This window comes from Leopardus geoffroyi, chromosome B3 (assembly GCF_018350155.1).
Source record: "Leopardus geoffroyi isolate Oge1 chromosome B3, O.geoffroyi_Oge1_pat1.0, whole genome shotgun sequence".
Lineage (NCBI taxonomy): Eukaryota > Metazoa > Chordata > Mammalia > Carnivora > Felidae > Leopardus > Leopardus geoffroyi.
Window position 1 is genome coordinate 34,981,143 of NC_059337.1, and position 21,367 is coordinate 35,002,509.

Below are 21,367 nucleotides of genomic sequence, written 5' to 3' on the forward strand. Positions count from 1 at the left end.
CTCCCGTCTCCCCTCTCCGGGGCCCCGACGCGTGGGAGGAGGGAGCAGCGGGCGCTCGCTGGAGGAGCCGGGGTCCAGCGCATCTTTCCGGGACGTGCGCTGCGCGGGGACAGCGGAGGAAGTCGCCCTCCCCAGTCGCGGCCCCGCCCGCTCTGGCGCGCGGCTTGGCGGCCGGAGCGGCGGCGGCGGCGCCGCGGGGCGGGGCGCCGCGACCCCCGTCCCCTCCCGGGCGCGCTCGCAGCGCCCCCGCCCCCTCGCCGCAGTCGCCGCCGCCCGGCTGGCTCGGCCTCGCGGCGCGGGGACCGGCGGCGCCGCATTCCCGGCCGGTCCGCGAGCCATGGCCCAGGCGGGCGAGGAGGCGCTGACCGGGCCCGAGCCCGCGGTGCAGATCCGCGTCGCCATCCAGGAGGCCGAGGACGTGGAGGAGCCGGAGGACGAGGAGGAGGGGACCGAGGCGCGCGGCGCGGGGGACCCGGCTCGGTACCTGAGCCCCGGCTGGGGCAGCGCCAGCGAGGAGGAGCCGAGCCGCGGGCACAGGTAGGCGCGGGGGCGCGGCCCGGCCGAGCGGGGGACGCGGGGACAACTCCGCGGGCCGAGCGGCTCGAGTCGGCCGCGGCGGGGCCACCGGCGCGGGGCGTCCCACCCGGGCGGAACCTGCTTTCGGCGGCTGTGGGGGCCCCGCTCCGCAGCTGTCACCCGCCCCGGCCGGGGCTCCTGGCGCTGGCGGCGGGGCTCTCAGGGGCCTGGACGTCGGCATGCCCTGGGACCCGGGAGGAAGTCCTTCCCGGGCCACCTTCGCCATCTCCTCCTCCCCCGGAGGAGCCTCTCGTTGCGTGCGCTCACCCGGGACCCTCCAAAAAGCCTGGTTCGGTCCCGTCTCCCCCCTAACCCTCCGAGAGTGGCCCACCTCCCCTGGAGAGGAGGGCCCTCACTGCCATTATCGCCCTGTTTATCAGTCCGAATGGGTGGGGGCAGGCCAGGCCCAGCTGACACTTTCTGCTGGGGGATCCGAGGAGTGATTCCACGGGTGTAGCGAGCTCTCCTGCTCGGATTTGGAATCAGCTCAAGGCTTGCTGCTCGCCTTGAGGGCCGGGGATTCCCATTTTCAGGCAGCCTCCCCCACCTGACTCCCATGCTTGCATCATCATCTTGCTGCCTTGCTGTTGGGTTCCTGAGCGATGGGTCTGGAGCTGTTATGGCTGTTGTAGGCCACCTGTCTAACGGTGCCAGTGGGCCCTGAGCTCTTGTCAACAGCCGGAGACCTCGGACCTATGTCCACTAACGCCCACGCCTTTCAGGTCTGTGGGTTCCCCCCCCCCCCATATTCAATATCCCTCCCGATATTGAAAGGACGTACAGTATGGTGTATCCGTGAATACCAGAGTAGCGCAGTGGTGGAACTTGCAAATTCTGGGCAATGCCAACAGGCACTTCGTAAGAGCCCTCTTTCTTCTGGGTTCCTGTGCCCATGCCTCTTAGCTGTCAGGGTTCTGCAGGATGATTCCCTGGCAGGCATAGCTTTACTTCACTGGCAGAGGACTCAACTGAAGGGCGTGAGGATACTGGGTCCAGAGCCATTCCCCGTCACTGGCTTGACCCTTCTGCAGCGGAAGGGGTCTGGATTTAGGCACCCAGAGATTCTGGGCGGTTCCGTGGAGACAGAGGTATTGGAGGAGGAAACGCCAGCCCGGCAGGTGAGAGCAGGAAAGCTGAGCCACAGCAGATGACACAGTAGCCACAGTCGACATAGCAGAACTCTGTATACTGTATACTGTAAAGCTTGATTCATTCACTCATTCACTCAGCTCCGTGCTGAGTATTGAGAGTATAAAAATGATGACTCCACAGTCACTGACATCTCAGTCTTGAAGGGAAGGCAGTCACCTAGTCAAACAATTGCAGAAGTTACATAAAATCGCTCAGAGTGGCTGATCCCTTCTGATTTGATTTGCCTGTGACTCTGGCAAAGAGCTGTCCCCTATACTAGGGGACTAAGTTTTGAGAGATCTAGGAAAGATCCCTCTGTGGAAATCTAGGAGAAGTGATCCTCATTGGGTGGGCTTCCTACGCCCACCCCCACCCCCACCCCCACCCCCACCCCACCACTCTCCCTCCAGAGCCTCCCTTCGCTCCCAGCTCCAGGGACTTGGAGCCTCATGGAGCATTCAGTTTGAAGCGTTTCTTGCTGCCCACTGGCAGAGAGTTGACACTAGAAAACCCCTGGGGGGCTCTTTAGGGCGGTGGAGCCGACAGAGCCCAGCAGGCAGACGTCCAGAGCAGGAGAAAGTAGCCAAGAACAGTATCCGTGCTGCCCCCTGTTTGGGCTAGCCTGGCACAGCATTCCCTCCCCTGCTCCCCCCACTCTGTACGGATACTTCTCGGCTTCTAGACTCTGCAGGAGAAAGCCCAGGTTCCTAAAGCTGTTCCTAGAGATTTAGCACCCAGGTTTACCACCACCCTTGGCCCATTGTTTCTTTCCCTGCCTGTGTTAGCAATTCATGCTCCCGCAGCCCTAACCCATCTGGGTCCCTGAACACAGGGTGCAGTTTTGTGTCTACATACTTTTGCACTCCCTCCTCTGGGGCTCTGATCGATTGCTTGGTTGATTGGTTGATTGATTGATCTCTAGTCCGCCTTAAAACCTCACTGCTTCATTCCCACTACCCCTAACCCCCCCCTCACAAAGCTGTTTGTTTCCTGCCCTCCCTGTTGCTGTTGCCATGGCACTCTGCACGTTTTGTACCTAGCACTTGCCTCGTTGTAACTGTATAATTCTATCTCCTTCACAAGAATGTGGACATCCCGAATTCAGGGACCAAGCTTGCCTTGTTCTCATTGTATCCTCAGCACCCAGCATGTAGCGAGTGCTTCTGAATATTTGTTGAATGAATGCACGTCTCTATGATTGCATCACACCATCCATCGGGTTGAAATATTTGTGTGTTCTTCTTCCACCAGACGGAGATCCTTCAAGGCAGTGACCTTGCCTTAGTCCTCTCTACACCGCCAGTACTTAGCCCAATACTAGGTTTTTCCCTGGGGTACAAGCAATAGCGGAAATGAGAAAAATGTTCTTTAGCCTTCTTCCCACGTCTTGCTCGCTAAACGGTGTCTTTCTTTTTATTGTCACCTTTGGGAAATAAAGATTTCAAACATACAATGTGAAAGAGTAGTATGGTGAGCATTCAGATATCCACCATCTGGATTTAACAGTTAGTAATATTTTGCCATATTTGTGTGATGGACATATGTATGGATTTCTCAGAACCATTTGAAAATAAGGTATACACAAGACTTACTATACCCTAAGCACTTTATTTTGGAGCTCTTAATAATGACACAGTATCCATAATGCTATTATTGCAAGGAAGAGAATTAACAGGGATTCTTTAGTGTAATCCCTAAAATGATCCAATAACCAAGTTCCTTATTTGGGTGTCCTCTGAGTCGTCCCACACTGCATTTTATAGATATTCCTTTTTGCCCTCCAACCAGAATCCGATCCAGGGGGTGGCATTTGCCTATTATGTCCCTTTCGAATCTTCTCATCTAGAACATTCACATTTTTTTTTTTGTAATGCATTGCTATTTTGAAATAAGAGGCCAGATGTCTCATTGATTGTTTCCAGTTTGAATTGGTCTGATTACGGTGTCATCATCTACTTTAACTTGCTCCTTTGTTTTTTTTTTTTTTTTTTTTAAGTATTTATTTATTTTTGAGACAGAGAGCATGAGTGGGGGAGGGGCAGAGAGAGAGGCGGACACAAAATCCGAAGCAGGCTCCAGGCTCCGAGCTGTCAGCACAGAGCCCGATGCGGGGCTGGAACTCACAAACTGCGAGATCATGACCTGAGCCGAAGTTGGACGCTCAACCGACTGAGCCACCGGGCGCCCCTAACTTGCTCCTTTGTACCCTGTGTTTCCTGTAAACTGGAAGTTAGGCTAAGGGCTTGGCTCAATTTGGATTAAACGTTTTGGCAAGAGCACCTCATAGGCAATGCCACGGACTTTTTGTTGCATTCACCTCAGGTGGCTGTCACCAAAGTGATGCTCTAATTTGACCACTTGTCTCAGAGACCACTTGATCTCTCCATTGTGAAGCTGTGTCTCTCGTTTTGCAAGGAACAAGTGATATGGGGGTTCCTGTGAATATTCTTTCACCAGTGCCCTTCACCTAATGGTTTTACCATCTACTGATCCTTGCCTGAGAGTCAACTCCTCAGGAATTACCAGTTGGTGATTTTCTAATTTTATTAGCCTTTGTTCACTTATTAACTGGCATTTTTCTGTATCAGAGAGCCTTGCTCATCATCTGGGATTGAGCAAGTGTCCCTCCTAATGAGGCAACATAAATGCTTAATGACCAGCTTTCAAAGAGAGGAGTGGCTCTAATAGTCACGTCAAATATTGTAAATTAGGGCCCTCCTTTGGGGCTCTCCTCGATTCATCGATTTTTATTTGCTTTTTGAAAATTAGTTACATTCATTCTTTTTGATGTTCAAAATGTCCTTGATTAAGTAGGGAGACCCCTTCAGGTTGGCTTCAGGATAGCCTTTTGGAACACGCCCTTTCGTTTTTGAGCACTTTCTTGCTTTCTCTTGCTAGATATTCTGGGCTTATATTTGGTACTTTTCCTATTCTGGTCATGGGACCCAGCCATTTCCACAGGAATCCTTGTGGCTAGTATTTTTCAAATACTAGCAGGAGGGTATTTAGAAACCAAGACCTGGAATTAAGAGTGCTAATTTCTACTGGGGCAACACTGGTTTTAGACCCTTTCCATAGAGCTGAGAAATGCATTTTAAAAAATAACTTAATGTTGATAATTCCAATTCATATTTAACATAATAGGGTTTTTGATTTACTTTTATTTTTTTTACACTGACAATCTTGATTCCGAATAACATTAACATATTTATTTGTTTGCTTTGTCTTCCAATGTGTAAAAATGATTTACAATTATACTAAATATTAGCATGAAGAATACAATCACTGAAGCACACCTTCATTTAACAGACAGAAACATCTAAGCTCCTTTCCCTTCGGGATGTTTCTGGGACATTGCACGAGCTGTATTTTCTCTGCTCTGGATGATGATAAGGAAAGGCTCCATTTATTAATGCCAACTGTGTACCAGACGTGGAACTAAATACAATGTAAACATTTCTGCTTCACACCGCAAACCATTTAGACCTGCAGAGATGTCCACTGGTTGCACTCCTTTTGCAGGCGCTAGGAAGATTCCAGAAGAGCATGGCAGAAGACAGGGTTAGAGAAGAAGGTCATGATGTCTGTAATAACTAAGAACCCATTGGCCACCCAGACATAGCATGGGGCCTCTGCTAGTGGCATCCAAAATATAATTGTTCCCATACTGCCTTTTCCACACTTGGACACATCCCCGTATATGTTTCCAACTTGTCTCTACGAAAAACCTTTCTTTTCGGAACCTGTCCTTGTGTTTTTATATTGCACGATCAATTTTGTTTACCTTTTGAACTTTTTCAGCCTCGTTATCTTTTCCTAAAGGCAAGTCAAAAGGTTGCTCCTTTGTGTTCAGTATCTTCCTTCTTGTTGTCCGCCATTTTCTTGGTATTGGTGGCCAAAGCACCATACTCGACTAGACCATCTGCAAAGATAGGTGATGAATCCAAGAAATCTTTGCTGTACGGAAAGCTATAGTGAGGAGCTCACTATTCCCCCATTTTATTCTGGATATTTTTATTCATAAGGTGTCATTTGAATAACCACTTAATTAATATCTCCAGATTATCTTGAGATTTTATGAGAAAGGCAACCCTGGAGATTTATGTTGTACTTATTTTCCCTAGATCATCTGTAAATATGATTACTATTTCAATACTGATCTGTGGAGCCCCATCATCTGTTTTGAAGTGTACCTCCTCATTTCTACCCTTGACTTTAATTTCTAGCAGGTTTACCGTTATAAAAAAAGAACACATCAGTACTCCTAATTTACAATGGTTTATTTAAAAGGAATCAAGACGGTAAACGTAAAACTTTTTTTTCAAAGTCCTCTTGAAAGACCACTAATGGCTTATTCACCGGTAACCATACTTCCCGTCTCAAAGAATCCTGCAGATTTGCCCTTACAGAAACTATTCACTTTACACCGGCAATACTTTGTAAATTCCTGCTATGTTGGTTCGTGCCAGAATGAAGGACACTGATACGGTTCAAGGGCACTAATAAGATATGCACACAGTAGCTTTGATACAAGTACAGGCAAGGGTTAGGAGAAGTTGAAGTGATTTGCTTCCTGAGAGAGTTGCTTTGAGATGGGGCTTGATGTATGACAGGGATTTGGACCTGAGAGATAAGGCAAGATGTTTAAGGAGATGGAACAGTATGCCCAAAGGGACAGAGTCCAGAAACCTGGTGACACTTACAGGGATCTGTGAATCTTTTACATGCTTTTATTTTAGAGCAAAGGATCTGAAGGGAAATAGACAAAAATACCTTTGGAAGCTGCTTACAGCCAGATTCTAAGTGAATCTGAATAAAGGGCTGAGGACTTTGGATTTTATTTAACAGAATAGAAAACATTAGTATTAGTATTAGAGTAGAGCAGGGACATAGCGGTTCTTCAGAACATGTAATAAGGCACAGAGTGGAAGAGGCTTAACCCAAAATACAGCAAGAGTGGACGCAGAGGGAGATGGCAGGAGGTGGGAAGACAGAACCCTAGAAAGGTTCTGGTTAGGAAATATGTGAAGGATGCAGGGATTAAAAAGGATGTTGATATCCAAGAGATAATTTAAATTCTTCCTTTAGAACGATTGCCTTACCTCTCTGCCTGACCGTGAAAAGGATCAACCAACATCACTGTTTACGTGCAAGGAGGAAAGGAAGAAACAAGGTTATTTTCTAAAGGCGCCGAACGAATCAGCTTATGATCTGGGGTTGCTAGGTAGAGCTTGTACCTGCAGAGTAACTCCTTCTCCATATAAAGCCCCTATTTAATCACTCCCTGCCTATCCACCCTAAAGGGAAGCCTTCCAGTTGGCATGTGCCATCCATGGATATAGAACCAGCTAGGAAGAAAATCAGAGTATACAGCTGTGGAGGGAACCGATACGGACCCGCCAAGAAAAAGCAACCCAGACCTCCCTTCACTCTTCGAAATGAATAGCCACGGAGCAGAACTCCCCACCTCTTAAGTGTGGACTGTATACAGTGACTCCCTTCCAAAGTGCACAGTATGGAAAGAGAGGGGGGAGCAGTAACTTCACAGTGGAGACACAAAATAACACTACCACAGCCAGGGTCACCGTCCACAGTGATCAGGTATGTTGATAGTCCCCTTGATATCCTGTGATGAGAATGGAAGTTTACCTCGGTGCTTCTCTTCCCTAAAAGCCATACCCACCATCTAATCCTAAAAGAATATATCAGATAAATCCCAAATGCAGAGCTGTCTACAGTATATCTGACCAGTACTTCTCAGCACAGTCAAGGTTATCAAAAATAAGGAAAGCCCGAGAAACTGTGTCAGCCAGGAGAAGCCTGGGAGACACAACGACTACTTGGAATCTAGTATCCTGGACGGGATCCTGAAAGAGAAACAGGCCATCAGGTAGAAACTAAGGAAATCTGAACAAGGTATGGACGTTAGCTAATAATAATGTATTCGTATTAGTTCGTTAAATGCCTTGTACTAACACAAGATATTAATAATAGAAGAAGCCTGATGTGGGATGCATGGGAACTCTCTGTACTCTTTTCACCATTTTTCTATAAATCTGAAATTATCCTATAATAAGTTTATTTAAACAGATTTTGAATAAAGAAAAGGTGAATTGTTTACCAATCACATGAAGAAAACCAATTACGTGAAATTAAATGAAAAACTGATCCCAGAAGATATAGAGGTGATGCTGTTGGAAACAAAGAGACTTTTGGGGTGCCTGGGTGGCTCAGTCGGTTGAGCGTCTGACTTCGGCTTAGGTCATGATCTGGCAGTTTGTGAGTTCCAGCCCCGCATCGGGCTCTGTGCTGACAGCTCAGAGCCTAGAGCCTGCTTCGGATTCTGTGTCTCCCTCTCTCTAACCCTTCCCTGCTTGTGCTCTGTCTTTCTCTCTCTCTCTCTCTCTCTCTCTCTCTCTCAATAATAAATAATAAACATTAAAAAAAATTTAAAACAAAGAGACTTTTAAAAATGTAGACTCTGGAGAGTGCCCCAAGAGGGAATTTAAGAGACTGCATCAACAAAACAAGAACAGGATGCTTTTAAAAAGGAGCAGTTTGAAAACATAAAAGAGTTCTTGGAGAATACATAATTCCTGAAATTAAACAATTCATCAAAAATGATTAGAAGGTAATGTCAGAAAATCTCTTGCAATGTAAATCAAAGACAAAGACAACGAGGTCAATATGAAAAAGAGGGTAAGAGTCATAGATGATTGGGGCGCCTGGTGGGCTCAGTCAAGCATCCCATTTCAGCTCAGGTCATGATCTCACAGTCTGTGAGTTTGAGCCCTGCATCGAGCTGTGTGTTGACAGGTCAGAGCCTGGAGCCTGCTTTGGATTCTGTGTCTCCCACTCTGTCTGCCCCTCCCAAATCACACTCTGTCTCTCTCACTCTCAAAAATGAATACATGTTAAAAAAAAAAAAAAAAGAGTTATAGAGGATCAATCCAGGTGGTCAACTAACAGGACTTTAAGAAAGAAATGCAATCTTGGCAAATGCCTCCACCCTGCGCAGATCAGTGTTTGTACCATCATAAAGGTAAACACAACTGATTAACTTTCTACTTTTAGTATCTATAGACAAAACTTGGAATATTAGTTACAGAGTAGAATGTAAATATGGACCATGACAAAATAACATAAAGGTACATCTGGGAGAATTTGAAAGGTTGGAAATGGAAGGAGAGGGAAAGAACACACCTATCGTATGTAGTGAGGAAGTGAGAAGTATCATTTAATGTTGATGGGAATAAGGAACAGAATTTTAAATGTATTATTTTAAAACACAATAAGAAGGCTATTAAAAAACCCCAAAATAATATAAAATTTTAAAAATTGGAAAAAGAGGCTTTGGGAGACGAGTGACCCCAATGTTGAAAATTGGCATGTGAGGAGTAGAATGAGCATATTTTATAGAACCATAAGGCAACTCTCCTAAGAACTAAATGGTTGACTAGAGGTTGCCTTTAGGGAGGAGAGGTGAAGTTGGAGAGGGTGGCAGCAGGGGGGATCGTTGCTTTCTTTGTAAGTTATGCACTATGTTGTTTCATCTTTTGCTTTGTGTTGTTTATTTCACATTAATGTTTAAGATTCATTTTTGATGAGCTATTAATAGTGTCCAAGGGAGAAGTAATGAGGACAGTTGGAATGGAAAAGAGAACAGATGGGAGACACTGCAGAATAAAATCAACACTTGATAATTGGCTCGATGTGGGGGCAAAAAGAGAGGGCTAAAAGATGCATCTTGGGTTTTGAGCCTAAATGCAGAGAAGAGTGAATAGGGAAAGTAGTCAGCGGGGCAGTTTGGGAGGAAAGATACATGGTTTTTGCAGGACGGTTGTAATTGACAGAAAGTTACCAACATTCATATTTAAGAGATATAAACTTCTTTAATGTTCGTAAAGGATACTGGTCTTTTTTCATTCAGAGGCTGTTGCACGAAGCAGGAAAGAAGGCAGCGTGCTCCCAGATGTGCAAAAAGGCCTTGCCTCTCAGGATCCCCCTTTGGAGATATACAGTTGCCGATGACAGCACCCATGTAGTGAGGGGTCCTTAGGGTGCAAGGACCTCGCAGAATGGTTCTGAGTCGGCTCAGAAACTGTCTAGATTTGAAGTTTTAACGGGCTGTCCAAGTGGAAGCATCAGGCAGGCAGCTAGGAATTGAGGATGGGGTCTCTGGCATGAGAGAAGGATGGGGGGGGGTAGGTAGAGGCAGATTTGAATTGGATGTGCTATCCGGCAGCTGAAACCTATTGGTCGCCAGGGGATAAAGGGCCAAGGATAGATCCTTGGAGAAATGGGAGCAGAATGAGGAGACTGAAAGGGCAATTAGATGGGGAGAAGAATCAGAAAAGGACAAATCACAGAAGCCCGGGGCGAGAGGTACCAAGAAGAAAGAGGTCAACAGCGTCCCATCCTGCCGCAGGCATAAGAGGACCAAGGTGGAGAAAAGGGCCCTGGATGCGGTGGATGCTTCGGCAGATGCCCAGACATATAGAACAAGCTTGTGGGGAGGGAGGGCATGTCCAAGGGAGGTCTGGGCACATCTGCTTCGATGAACGTCATCTTCTCAACCAAGTTTGTCATAGAATCGTCTGCAGGGAGTAAAGGCTTCCCATGACAGACGTTGGAAAGAACGGGAGGCTCTAGAATGGGCACTGGAGAAATTGAGAAATTATATCCCCATCCTGCCATTATGTTTTATTTGTTTATGAGATAACTTTAAAAAAATATATTTATTTATTTTTGAGAGACAGAGAAACAAAGCGTGAGTGAGGAATGGGCAGAGAGAGGGAGACCCGAAGCAGGCTCCAGGCTCTGAGCTGTCAGCACAGAGCCCCACGCGGGGCCCAAACCCACAAATGTGAGATCACGACCTGAGCCAAAGTCAGATGCTTAACCAACTGAGCCACCCAGGCGCCCCTCCATTGGATTTGTGACTTCCCTGTGCCCTGATGGATCCTGTTTTTTTTTTCAACATTTATTTATTTTTGAGAGACAGAGACAGAGTGTGAGCAGGGGAGGGGCAGAGAGAGAGGGAGACACAGAATTCGAAGCTGGCTCCAGGCTCTGGAGAGCACAGAACCCCACGCGGGGCTTGAACTCACAGACTGCGAGATCATGACCTGAGCCTAAGTCCACTGCTTAACCAACGGAGCCACCCAGGTGCCCCATGAGATTACTTTTTGTAATAGCCTCAACTACTCTAATTGCGGAGTAGGACTTACTAGTGTGTGGGTCCCTTTGATGGTCTGGTCATCTCTGATATACTTGCGATTTATAGTAAGTTAGACCATTTTGCTAATATCTGAGTCCACTCAAAGCTCTTCACTGGTCATTATCATACACCTCATCCCAACTCCTCTGTATTCTCATCCTTGTCATTGGGGCTCAGACTTTCCCATGCGTTTGTAGTTATTGTATCTGGTGTATTCAACTTATCTAGTTGAACTGCTTTTTAGGGTGTGAACTTTCTCTAATGGAGTGAAAATCCGTTCTGTCCATGTTGCCTCTCCTTTTTCATCCCATTGATTGTGCCACTGACACTTTTCAGTTAGCATGTTTTAAGGACCACTTTGTCCAAACAGTATTACTCTCCTACTATTTGGCTGTAAGTAATAGAACACCCAGCTAACAGGTGAATTATGCAAATGGACATTGTCTTTCCCGTGTAATCAGAAATCTGCAGGTAGGTAGTTAGAGGAATTGGTTCAGCAACTCAATAATATCAGAGCCAATAATGTCAAGAAATCAGGCCCAGCTAATTCTTGTGGCCTTTTCCTTTTTTAAAATTTATTTATTTATTTTGAGAGAGAGCGCTTGTGTGCCTGTGTGTGCACACACTTGAGTTGGGGAGGGGCATAAAGAGAGGGGGGGGGGTAGAGAGAGAACCCTGAGGAGGCTCCCCACTGTCACCGCAGAGCCCGATGTGTAGCTTGAACCTTTGAACCATGAAATCGTGACTTGAGCCAAAACCAAGAATCTGATGCTTAACTGACTGAGCCACCCAGATGCCCCATTTTGGCCTTTTTCTTTTGGTGGCAAAATAGCTGCCACCGCCCCAACCATCACATCCACACTCAAATCAGTTACAAAGGGAAGAGGTAGGGCCAAAAGATTTTCACTTGTGTGTTACTGGCCATATCATGACAGGTGGCTCGGATGGCTATTACCTGTAACAGATGCTGAGAAAGTACATGTTTAGTTTTGTTTTTGTCTTTTTGTAGCCTCCATAATAAAGAGAGGTAAGCGAGAGTTTGCTATCAGATGTTGGTTGAATCTATTATCTACCACAGCTATCTTCTAGAAACTTCTAAAATATTCAGCTTGTCTGATGTTTAAGTTGCCTTTGACCTGTTTTATCTGCTTTTATAGGCTGCCTTCAAATATTCCTTTAGTGTGCCATCCCATTTTTAAAAGGCTTTTTAAAAAACATACTTTTAGGGGTGCCTGGGTGGCTCAGTCGGTTAAGTGTCCGACCCTTGATTTTGGCTTAGGTCATGATCTCACGGTTGCTGAGTTCAAGCCCCATGTTGGGCTCTGCACTGACAGTGAGGAGCCCGCTTGGGATTCCCTCCCTCTCTGCCCCCTACCGGCCCTCTCAAAAATAAATAAACTTATAAAAGAAAGCCAAACCCTCCCCCCAAAACGTATCATCTTAACCATTATTAAGTGTAGAATTCAGTGGCATTAAGGACATTCACGCCGTTGTGCACCCATCACCATTTTCCATCTGTAGAACTTTCTGTCTTTTCCACCTGAAACTCCATACCCATTAACTATTAGCTCCCCATCCCCCCCCCTCCCCAGTCCTCGGTAACCGCCGCTCCTCTTTCTGTCTCTGTGAATTTGACAACTCTAGATCCTTCATGTCACCGGCATCACGCGGTATTTGTCTTTTGAGGACAGACTCATCTCACTTAGCATCGTGTCTTCAGGGTCCATCCACGTGGCAGAATGTATCAGAATTTCCTTTTCAAAGCTGAATAACATTCCCTCCGATGCATGGATGTGCCACATTTTGCTGATTCAGTCGTCCATCAGTGGACATTTTTGGTTCTGCCTTTTGTCTACTGTGAACACGCCGCTGTGAACTTCCTGAGCCTGCTGGGGACTCAAGCGGTGCTCCCAACACAGTCGAAGCACACTGAATGCTGTTGGTGGCTCGGTGTCTGCATCCCTCCCAGGAGGTGCTCTCCCTACTCAGAACATGTTAATGGAGACTCCGGGCCTGATGGTCATGTTACTGGAAATCAAGCAGCCACATAGGAAAGTGGTAATTTTTTTTTCTGGAAGTAATTAAAAAAATTTTTTTTTAACATTTATTTATTTTTGACAGACAGAGAGAGAGAGAGGGACAGAATCTGAAGCGGGCTCCAGGCTCCGAGCTGTCAGCACAGAGCCCGACACGGGGCTCGAACTCACAAACCGTGAGATCGTGACCCGAGCCGAAGTCGGATGCTTACCCGACGGAGCCTCCCAGGCGCCCCTCTGGAAGTGATTTTTAACCAATCCTTTTTGTTGAATAAGATATGTATGATAGTGGATAGTACATAATTTAATGTGGTAATTAAACATACAAAAAAGAAGCCACCTTCTAGAGCTTCGAATTCATGGTGTCACCTACGAGGCAGATCGTCACAAAGTCCCTGTATGTTTATGGTTTTTTTTTTTTTTAATTTTTTTTTCAACGTTTATTTATTTTTGGGACAGAGAGAGACAGAGCATGAACGGGGGAGGGGCAGAGAGAGAGGGAGACACAGAATCGGAAACAGGCTCCAGGCTCTGAGCCATCAGCCCAGAGCCCGACGCGGGGCTCGAACTCACGGACCTCGAGATCGTGACCTGGCTAAAGTCGGACGCTTAACCGACTGTGCCACCCAGGCGCCCCTATATGTTTATGGTTTTGAAGTGTTTGTAATCCCTTGGTGGAAGGTTTGCCTGCCTAAAGAAGCTTTGCTCAGGATTTCTTTGGCTTGCTCTCATATCCTAAGATTCTCAGGGAGAGGGGGAGGAAGTCTGTCCAGCTGGAGCTACTGGTGGGTATGGGTTTCATTTAGAAAGGCCCTGGTGAATGGGATCGTTTCCCGATTCCATGGCAGGGTCCCGACGACACATGGAAAGGATATGTGTGCTGGCTTTGGGGACAGAAAATTGGAGCTTCAGTCCTAGATGTGAGGTGCAAATGAATGTACCTGTCACCTACTCGGTTCTCAGGGTGTGCCAGGCATTCACGTGAGCATTTCCACGTATTAGTTGATTTACTGTTCGTAACAGTCCTATCATGAGAGTGACGATAACAGAACTGAGGTGTGGCAGGGAGTGGGGTTCCTTGCCTGAGTTGACTCAGTTAATAAATGGTGGCATCGGGATTCGAACCCCCATGGTCTACCTCTAGGATTGGGACTTAGTGAGTCTGCTAAATTACCTTCCAGAAATCAGGATTGGGGGGTGGAGTGGGGAGGGAAGAATGAGGAGGGAATGTGAAGAGCATCCCGTCAATGGCACAGCAGCACAGAAATGTTCGTAGACGGTATTGTTATTTTAGTGACCCTCGGCCCACCTTAAAAACAAAAGCTTGATTTCTTAGCTCGTTGGGCACAGTTTAGCCCCTTGTGATCACCAGGTGATACCGCCTCTGAGGAGCGCAGTTCGAGTGGGAGCCAGTGAAGTTTCCTAGAGCTGCACCACAAACTGGGTGGCTTAGAACCACGGAATGTATTGCCTCACATTCTGGAGGCCGGAAGTAGGGAATCCGGGTGTCAGTAAGATGCACTCCCCTCGAGGGTCTGTTCTGGGCCAGTCCCCTGGCTTCTGGTGGTTTGCTGGCCACCCTTGACGGTCCTGGATTTCTGCTCATCACCCCATTTCCACCTTCATGCATCATCATCAAGGAGAACGACTGGTGGCATTCTCCTTGTGTGCGCGTGCCCAGATTTCCCCTTTTGATGAGACGCCAGTCATAGTGGATTGGGGCCACCCTGCTCTGGTGTGACCTCGTCTTTAACTGATTACATCTACAGGGCCCCATTTCCAAGTAAGATCACATCCTGACATACAGGGCTTTGGGACTTCAATGCAAGAAATTTGGAGGGGGGGGCGGGCAGCAGTTCAGCCTGTAACCTTCCCCCCGCCCCGTGTCTCCTTCTGGTCTCAGTGGCACCACAAGTGGGGGCGAGAACGAGCATGAAGACGGGGAGCAGGAGTGGAAGCCCCCAGACCAGGAGTTGATCAGGAAGCTGGTGGATCAGATCGAATTCTACTTTTCTGATGCAAACCTGGAGAAGGACGCCTTCCTGCTAAAGCACGTGAGGAGGAACAAGCTGGGGTATGTGAGCGTCAAGCTACTCACATCTTTCAAAAAGGTAAGCCTTCATCCTCACACGCTGCCTCCAGGATTTCAGGGGTGTTTGGGGGTTTCAGTTCTCAATCTTGTTTGCCCACATGATACCTGACGACTAGCGATTTTTTTGCCCCCTGACCTAGAGAAACATGATCAAGAATAGAGACTTAGGATCGTTATTAGCAACATCGCGGGGGAGCCTGGGTGGCTCAGTCAGTTAAAGCGTCTGTCTTCCGCTCAGGTTATGATTTCATGGTTCATGGGTTCAAGCCCCCCATCAGGCTCTGTGCTGACAGCTCAGAGCCTGGAGCCTGCTTCGGATTCTGTGTCTCCCTCTCAATCTGCCCCTCCCTGGCTTATGCTCTCTCTCTCTCTCTCAAAAAGAAATAAACATTAAAAAAAAAAAAAAAAAAAAAAAAAAACCAACGACAGCGAGTATCTTCCCAAGTATTAAAAGGGGCCTGGGTGTTGGGACAAACGTCAGCCGGTGGCAGTTGTGAAATGATAGTGCTTGCTCTTAGTAAAGTTCAAGCGCTCTTGCCAGGCAAGTGGGTGACCAGGAGGGTGCTGTGCCAGGACACGGGGACTCCGTGGCCTTGAGAGACACCTACTTGGCCTAGAATTACGTGAAACCCAAGCTTTTCACCTGCCCAGTCGAATGAATAGGAAGAGGAAGAAGGAGCGCCCAGAACTCAGGGAGAGGAACCTTCAAGACTCCAGCAGTGTTTGTAAGACCGACATTCTCATCTGTACAATGGGGACGTGGGGTATCTGATGCTTGCCGCCATCTGGGCCACAGACCGCATGTCCCTCCGGTGCACAGACCCAGCAACTGGACTGTGCGTGAATTCCCTACTTCTCAAAGTGTGGACGGACCAGCTGGAGCCAGCACCGTGCGTCTTCTGTGGGGGAAGCGTATTTACCAGAATGGAAAAGCACCACATGGCCCGTTGCATAACGGGATGTGTAACACCTGGGTCCCAGCCAAGCCGCCTGTGCCCTTGGTCAGACATTCCCGGAGGAGAGCTTCTCTCCGTGGAGCTGTTCTCTGCCTCACCTGCTGGTAGAGTCGGCCCTCTCCTCTTGCTCTCTGGCCTTCATTCATTCATCAAACCTATTCATGCCGCACCCTGAGTGCTGCCTTAGGCACAGGATACATGACATGAATGGGTTCTCTGCCCTTGCAAAGTCCAGGAAAGGCGAGAGATCAGTGAAGGATTGCAATATGACCAAAGGCAGTGAAAGAACAAAGTAGCGAGTAACCCTGCCTGGATCATTGAGAAGTCTTCCCAGAAGTGGTGACGTAGAAATAGGATCTTGGAGGGGGCGCCTGGGTGGCTCCGTCGGTTGAGCGTCCGACTTGGGCTCCGGTCATGATCCTGAGTTCGAGCCCCGCGACGGGCTCTGTGCTGACAGCTCAGAGCCTGGAGCCTGCTTCGGATTCTGTGTCTCCCTCTCTCTCTGTGCCCCTCCCCTGCCAGCACTCTGTCCCTCTGTCTCTCTCAAAAATAAAGCAACATGAAAGAAAGAAAGAAAGAAAGAAAGAAAGAGAAAGAGGATCTTGGAGGGTGACTAGGAGTTTCCAGTGTATAGGAGAAGGGAAGGGGCACTTCGTGTTGCAGTGGAAAAGTCTCCCCTTCCTCCTGCGCGTCTCCTTTGTCTCACACCGCGAGCACGTGCCGACGCCAGATGTGCCTGTGGGGGGAGGGCATCCCCACCCAGCAGTTCTGCGTCTACCTGGAGACAGCACCAGGCCCTCCAGGGTAAGGCCCACAGCTAGTCACCTAGGTTACCCACAGCTTCTGTCCAACGTGGCTGCACATCAGAGGTTCCCATGACCTCCTCCCCTTTGGATTTGATCATTTGCTTGAATAGCTCACAGAGCTCAGGGAAACACTTACTTACGTTTACCAGTGTAATACAGGATATGATAACAGATACAGACAAACAGCCAGATGAAGAGATACCCGGAACGAGACCCTAATGCAGGAGCTTCTGTCCTAGAGGAATTGGGGTGCATCACCCTCCATCCGGGAAGTGGCCTGAACCCCAAGGTATTGGGGTTTTCGGGGAGGCTTCCTCATGTGGGCTTGATCAACCATTATCTCAATTTCCTGACCCTCTCCCTTCTCTGAAAATCCCAAGCTTCTAACTGCGGTTTGGTCTTTCTGGTGACCGGCCGTCAACTAGGAGCCATCCAGGAGCCCACCCAGAGTCGCCTCATCAGAACAAAAGGTACTCCTAGTGTTCTTATGACCTGGGAATGTACCGGGTGCCAGCAACCCCGTGCCAAGAACAGGGACGAAGAGCGATGTATATGTATTTTAGGGAGGTACTATTTCATCATTCTCTGGGAGGCCCAAGTTGGGTTTCATTCCAAGCTGAAACAGTCCATGTCAGTTTCGGGAGCTACGGCATTGGGATGTGAAAGATCTTATGGAAGCTTGTACGTATCAAACGCATCAGTGCAGAAACACAATTTCAGAGAAGTGTTTGAACGTTAACATCTCCGAGTCCTTTCGGAATGATAAATCACAATACCACACACGTCCAGAGAACAAAGAAGTGTTTGTGGGGGATCCCAAAATGAAGCAGCCAGTAAACATTCCTTCATTCCTCTCCAGGGACCTGAAGAGGCAGCCCGATTTTCTTTCCTTTTGAAGCTGCCACTATAGATCTATTTACGAGGGCTTTTCTTTGTTGAAAAGTGGCTGCACGGTAGACATAGACTCCCCAACACCTTCAAAATGAGAACAAAGACCCTTTTCGTTCTAACTTTTTTTAATGTTTATTTATTTTTGAGAGAGCGAGACAGAGTGTGAGCAGGGGGAGGGGCAGAGAGACAGAGAGGGAGACACGGAACCCCAGGCAGGCTCCAGGCTCTGAGTGGTCAGCCCAGAGCCCGATGCGGGGCTCGAACTCACAAACCAGGGGATCATGACCTAAGCCAAAGTCGGACGCCTAACCAGCTGAGCCACCCGGGCGCCCCCAAGGCTATTTTCACTCTAAAGGCTTTCCTGCTAATCATCATAGGAAATGCATATGACGAACAGGGGAATTGCAGTTTCTGAAAATGTTAGCAGGTTCTTCTAGTGACTGCACAAAGATATCACCTCCCTGGCTCCTCCTCTTAAGTGGTGCCGGACACGCCTTCTAACGGCTCACAGACAGGCCTAGGATGTTCGGACTATCACGGAGATTTCCCAGTGGACTGTGCTCCTGGCTCCGGAGGGATATCGGGTGCTTGCTAGAGCCCGCTTCTCTCTCGATCATGTGTGGTCTTCTGTGAGCTTCTCTAGCCCTCGGAGCAGGGCAGTACTGGCCTTCCCTCGAGCACGCCTGGCTCAGGGTCCAGGTCGAGGCAGGAGCTCCTCTTCCTCTCCCCCACTGGCTTTGGAGAAGGCTCCCCGCCGTCCCATCCTCAGCGAGCTACTGCCTAGCTTCCTCACCACCTGGCAGTGACCTTCCATCATCGTCCTCACCCCTTCTGGAGCCCTGATCGGCCCCGTTCGCCTGAAGTCCGACCCTTTGCCTGGACCTCTGCCCACCTTCTGTCCTTGGTGTGTGCCGTGGACATCAGCCCGTGGGTTCTGTGTGTAGGTGACTTGTGGCTCCCACACCCCTACTCCCACATCTGGGCCGTGTCACCCAGAGGCCACAGGCTAGAGCGGACAGCGCCCTGTCTGCAGGAGCCTGCCTGTACTGAGAGCTCTGCGAGGTTCCCCCCCGACACTGCCCTGTTAGGGAGCCTCCCACATTGAGTTCTGGGAAGTTCCTGTTTGGTCTCAGGGTTCCTCTGCAGAGTGGCTGCGTTGGCCTGGCCTCCGAGGACGGACGGACGCAGGGTGATCTCGCCATTCCTGGCTCAGGTTACCCACCCCACCCACCTCCACAGTTCCTGCGGGATGCGATGACTCATTCTCCCTGGCATTCCCTCCAGCGGAAGTGGGCCTCTTGAAAATTACTGTTTTACAGCATAAATATAGCCTTCATATACTGCGTGTTGATACGCACAATTTCCACTCGGGGAGGAGGGAGGGAGGGCCTATTTCATCATTCTCTTTGAGGCCCTAGTTGGGTTTTACTCCAAGTTGAAACAGTCCACATCATTTTCAGGAGATATTCCAGTGAAATATGAAAGCTCTTTTGGAACCTTCTGGGTATCCCACGCATAAACGGAGAAACACAACTTCAGAAAAGCGTTTCAATGTTAAAAATCTCCGAGCCCTGTCAAAACGATAGCACGTGATGTTTGAAATGATGATAGCACATGATATGTATTGCGTACTCGCCATGAGCTTGACACCGTTCTAAGTTGTGCATAACGTGTGTCTGGATGTAGGTACGTATGTATCGATTTATTCATTCACTCCTCGCGACGACGCTGTGAGGCGGGCACTGTAAACGTGTCCATTTTACAGATGGGGGAGTTGAGGCACCGAGAGGTGGGAAAACGTCAGGTCTTACCGCCGGCCAGAGGTGGGCTTTGGATTTGTGTATGTAACAGCCTTGTTCCAGGCCCTACAGGCTTAACCTCTAAACTTGCGTGGACTATACTGTCCCCATCACCACAGAAAGTTGTGCTGGACGGCACTGCTCCAAACTGTGCTGCCTAGCTTGACATTGTGGAGAGCTCACTAGATTTTTGAATGCCTGCATGCAGTGGGTGTGATTCTAGCGACCAGTGTTACGGGGGGGGGGGGGGGGAGGGAGGTAGGGGAGGGAGATTATAGAGGACACGAGAGGGGCAAAGACGATAGGTACCATTTCAGAGGTTGGTTTGTCTTCTTTAGGTGAAACACCTGACCCGGGACTGGAGAACCACAGCACACGCCTTGAAGTACTCGATGAGCCTCGAGTTGAATGAGGACCACCGGAAGGTGAGGAGGACCACCCCCGTCCCGCTCTTCCCCAACGAGAACCTGCCAAGCAAGATGCTCCTGGTCTACGATCTCTACCTGTCCCCCAAGCTCTGGGCCCTGGCCACGCCCCAGAAGAATGGAAGGGTGCAGGAGAAGGTGATGGAACACCTGCTCAAGCTCTTCGGGACCTTCGGAGTCATCTCGTCAGTGAGGATCCTCAAGCCCGGGAGGGAGCTGCCCCCTGACATCCGGAGGGTCAGCAGCCGGTACAGCCAGGTGGGGACCCAGGAGTGCGCCATCGTGGAGTTCGAGGAGGTGGAGGCGGCCATCAGAGCGCATGAGTTCATGGTCACGGAATCTCAGGGCAGGGAGAACATGAAAGCCGTCCTGATTGGGATGAAGCCACCCAAAAAGAAACCTCCCAAAGACAAGAACCAGGACGAGGAGCCCGCCGCGAGCATCCACCTGAACAAGTCCCTAAACAAGAGAGTCGAGGAGCTTCAATACATGGGTGACGAGTCTTCCGCCAACAGCTCCTCCGACCCCGAGAGCAACCCCACGTCCCCCATGGCCGGCCGGCGGCACGTGGTCACCGCCAAGCTCAGCCCTGCTGGCCACCAGAATCTCTTCCTGAGCCCCAACGCCTCCCCGTGCTCCAGTCCCTGGAGCAGCCCCTTGGCTCAACGCAAAGGCGTTTCCAGAAAATCCCCTCTGGCCGAGGAAGGGAGGCTGAACTGTAGCGCCAGCCCTGAGATCTTTCGCAAGTGCACGGATTATTCCTCCGACAGCAGCATCACTCCCTCCGGCAGCCCCTGGGTTCGGAGGCGCCGCCAGGCCGAGATGGGGACACAGGAGAAGAGCCCTGGGGCGAGTCCCCTGCTGTCTCGGAGGATGCAGACTGCCGATGGGTTACCTGTGGGGGTGCTGAGGTTGCCCAGAGGCCCTGACAACACCAGAGGGTTCCACGGAGGACACCAGAGGGGCAGGGCCTGTGTATAAATACCTTCTATTTTTAATACCCGCTCCATCAAAATACCTGGCATGATACAGAATGCGATTAGGTCCCCTTTGACAGATTTTGTATACGTGTAGACCTCTTAATTTATATATTTGTAATGTACATAGGTTGTCTGCTACGCCATGGTTTTAAGAGCACCTTCTAGTTCAGAACAACCAGCATGACCTTTATTTTGATGATGCCCAACGTGTATGAATGTTGCGGCTCCGCAGAGCTGTGGGACAGAGGCTCCTCCAGGGCGGGTCGGGCGGTGGGTCGCTTCCTCAGGACAGAGCTCCTGCCTGCGGTGACTGAGCCGACCTCGGCTGGCCAACAAGAGCTTCCTGAGGACCCCCAGGAGCTCTGATGTGTAATGGCAACTCGTTAAGCCGGTAGCATGGTGTCTCATGGGACCAAATGTGTATTTCCTGTCAAGTCAATAAATAATAAAACATC

At 49.1% G+C, this 21,367-nt stretch overlaps 1 protein-coding gene across 2 annotated transcripts; it reads left to right on the forward strand.

The window, feature by feature from the left end:
* The first annotated feature begins 201 nt into the window (after nucleotides 1–201).
* On the forward strand, nucleotides 202–21,367 carry LARP6 (La ribonucleoprotein 6, translational regulator). 2 transcript variants are annotated; one of them, XM_045449240.1, is made up of 3 exons: nucleotides 202–537; nucleotides 14,867–15,074; nucleotides 19,846–21,367. In XM_045449240.1, exons 1-3 carry the CDS (start codon nucleotides 338–340, stop codon nucleotides 20,911–20,913), a joined length of 1,476 nt encoding a protein of 491 aa, XP_045305196.1. In that variant the 5' UTR covers nucleotides 202–337; the 3' UTR covers nucleotides 20,914–21,367. The 2 variants fall into 2 exon arrangements, with proteins under 2 accessions (XP_045305196.1, XP_045305195.1); XM_045449239.1 differs by lacking the exon at nucleotides 14,867–15,074 and having other exon boundaries at nucleotides 239–537.

Bases quoted from the DNA above. Each gene is read 5' to 3' on its own strand.
- LARP6 (XM_045449240.1), top strand. From the start codon at position 338: ATGGCCCAGGCGGGCGAGGAGGCGCTGACCGGGCCCGAGCCCGCGGTG. The intron at 538-14,866 runs GTAGGCGCGGGG...TTCTGGTCTCAG, and splicing joins GAGCCGAGCCGCGGGCACAG to TGGCACCACAAGTGGGGGCG. The intron at 15,075-19,845 runs GTAAGCCTTCAT...TGTCTTCTTTAG, and splicing joins TACTCACATCTTTCAAAAAG to GTGAAACACCTGACCCGGGA.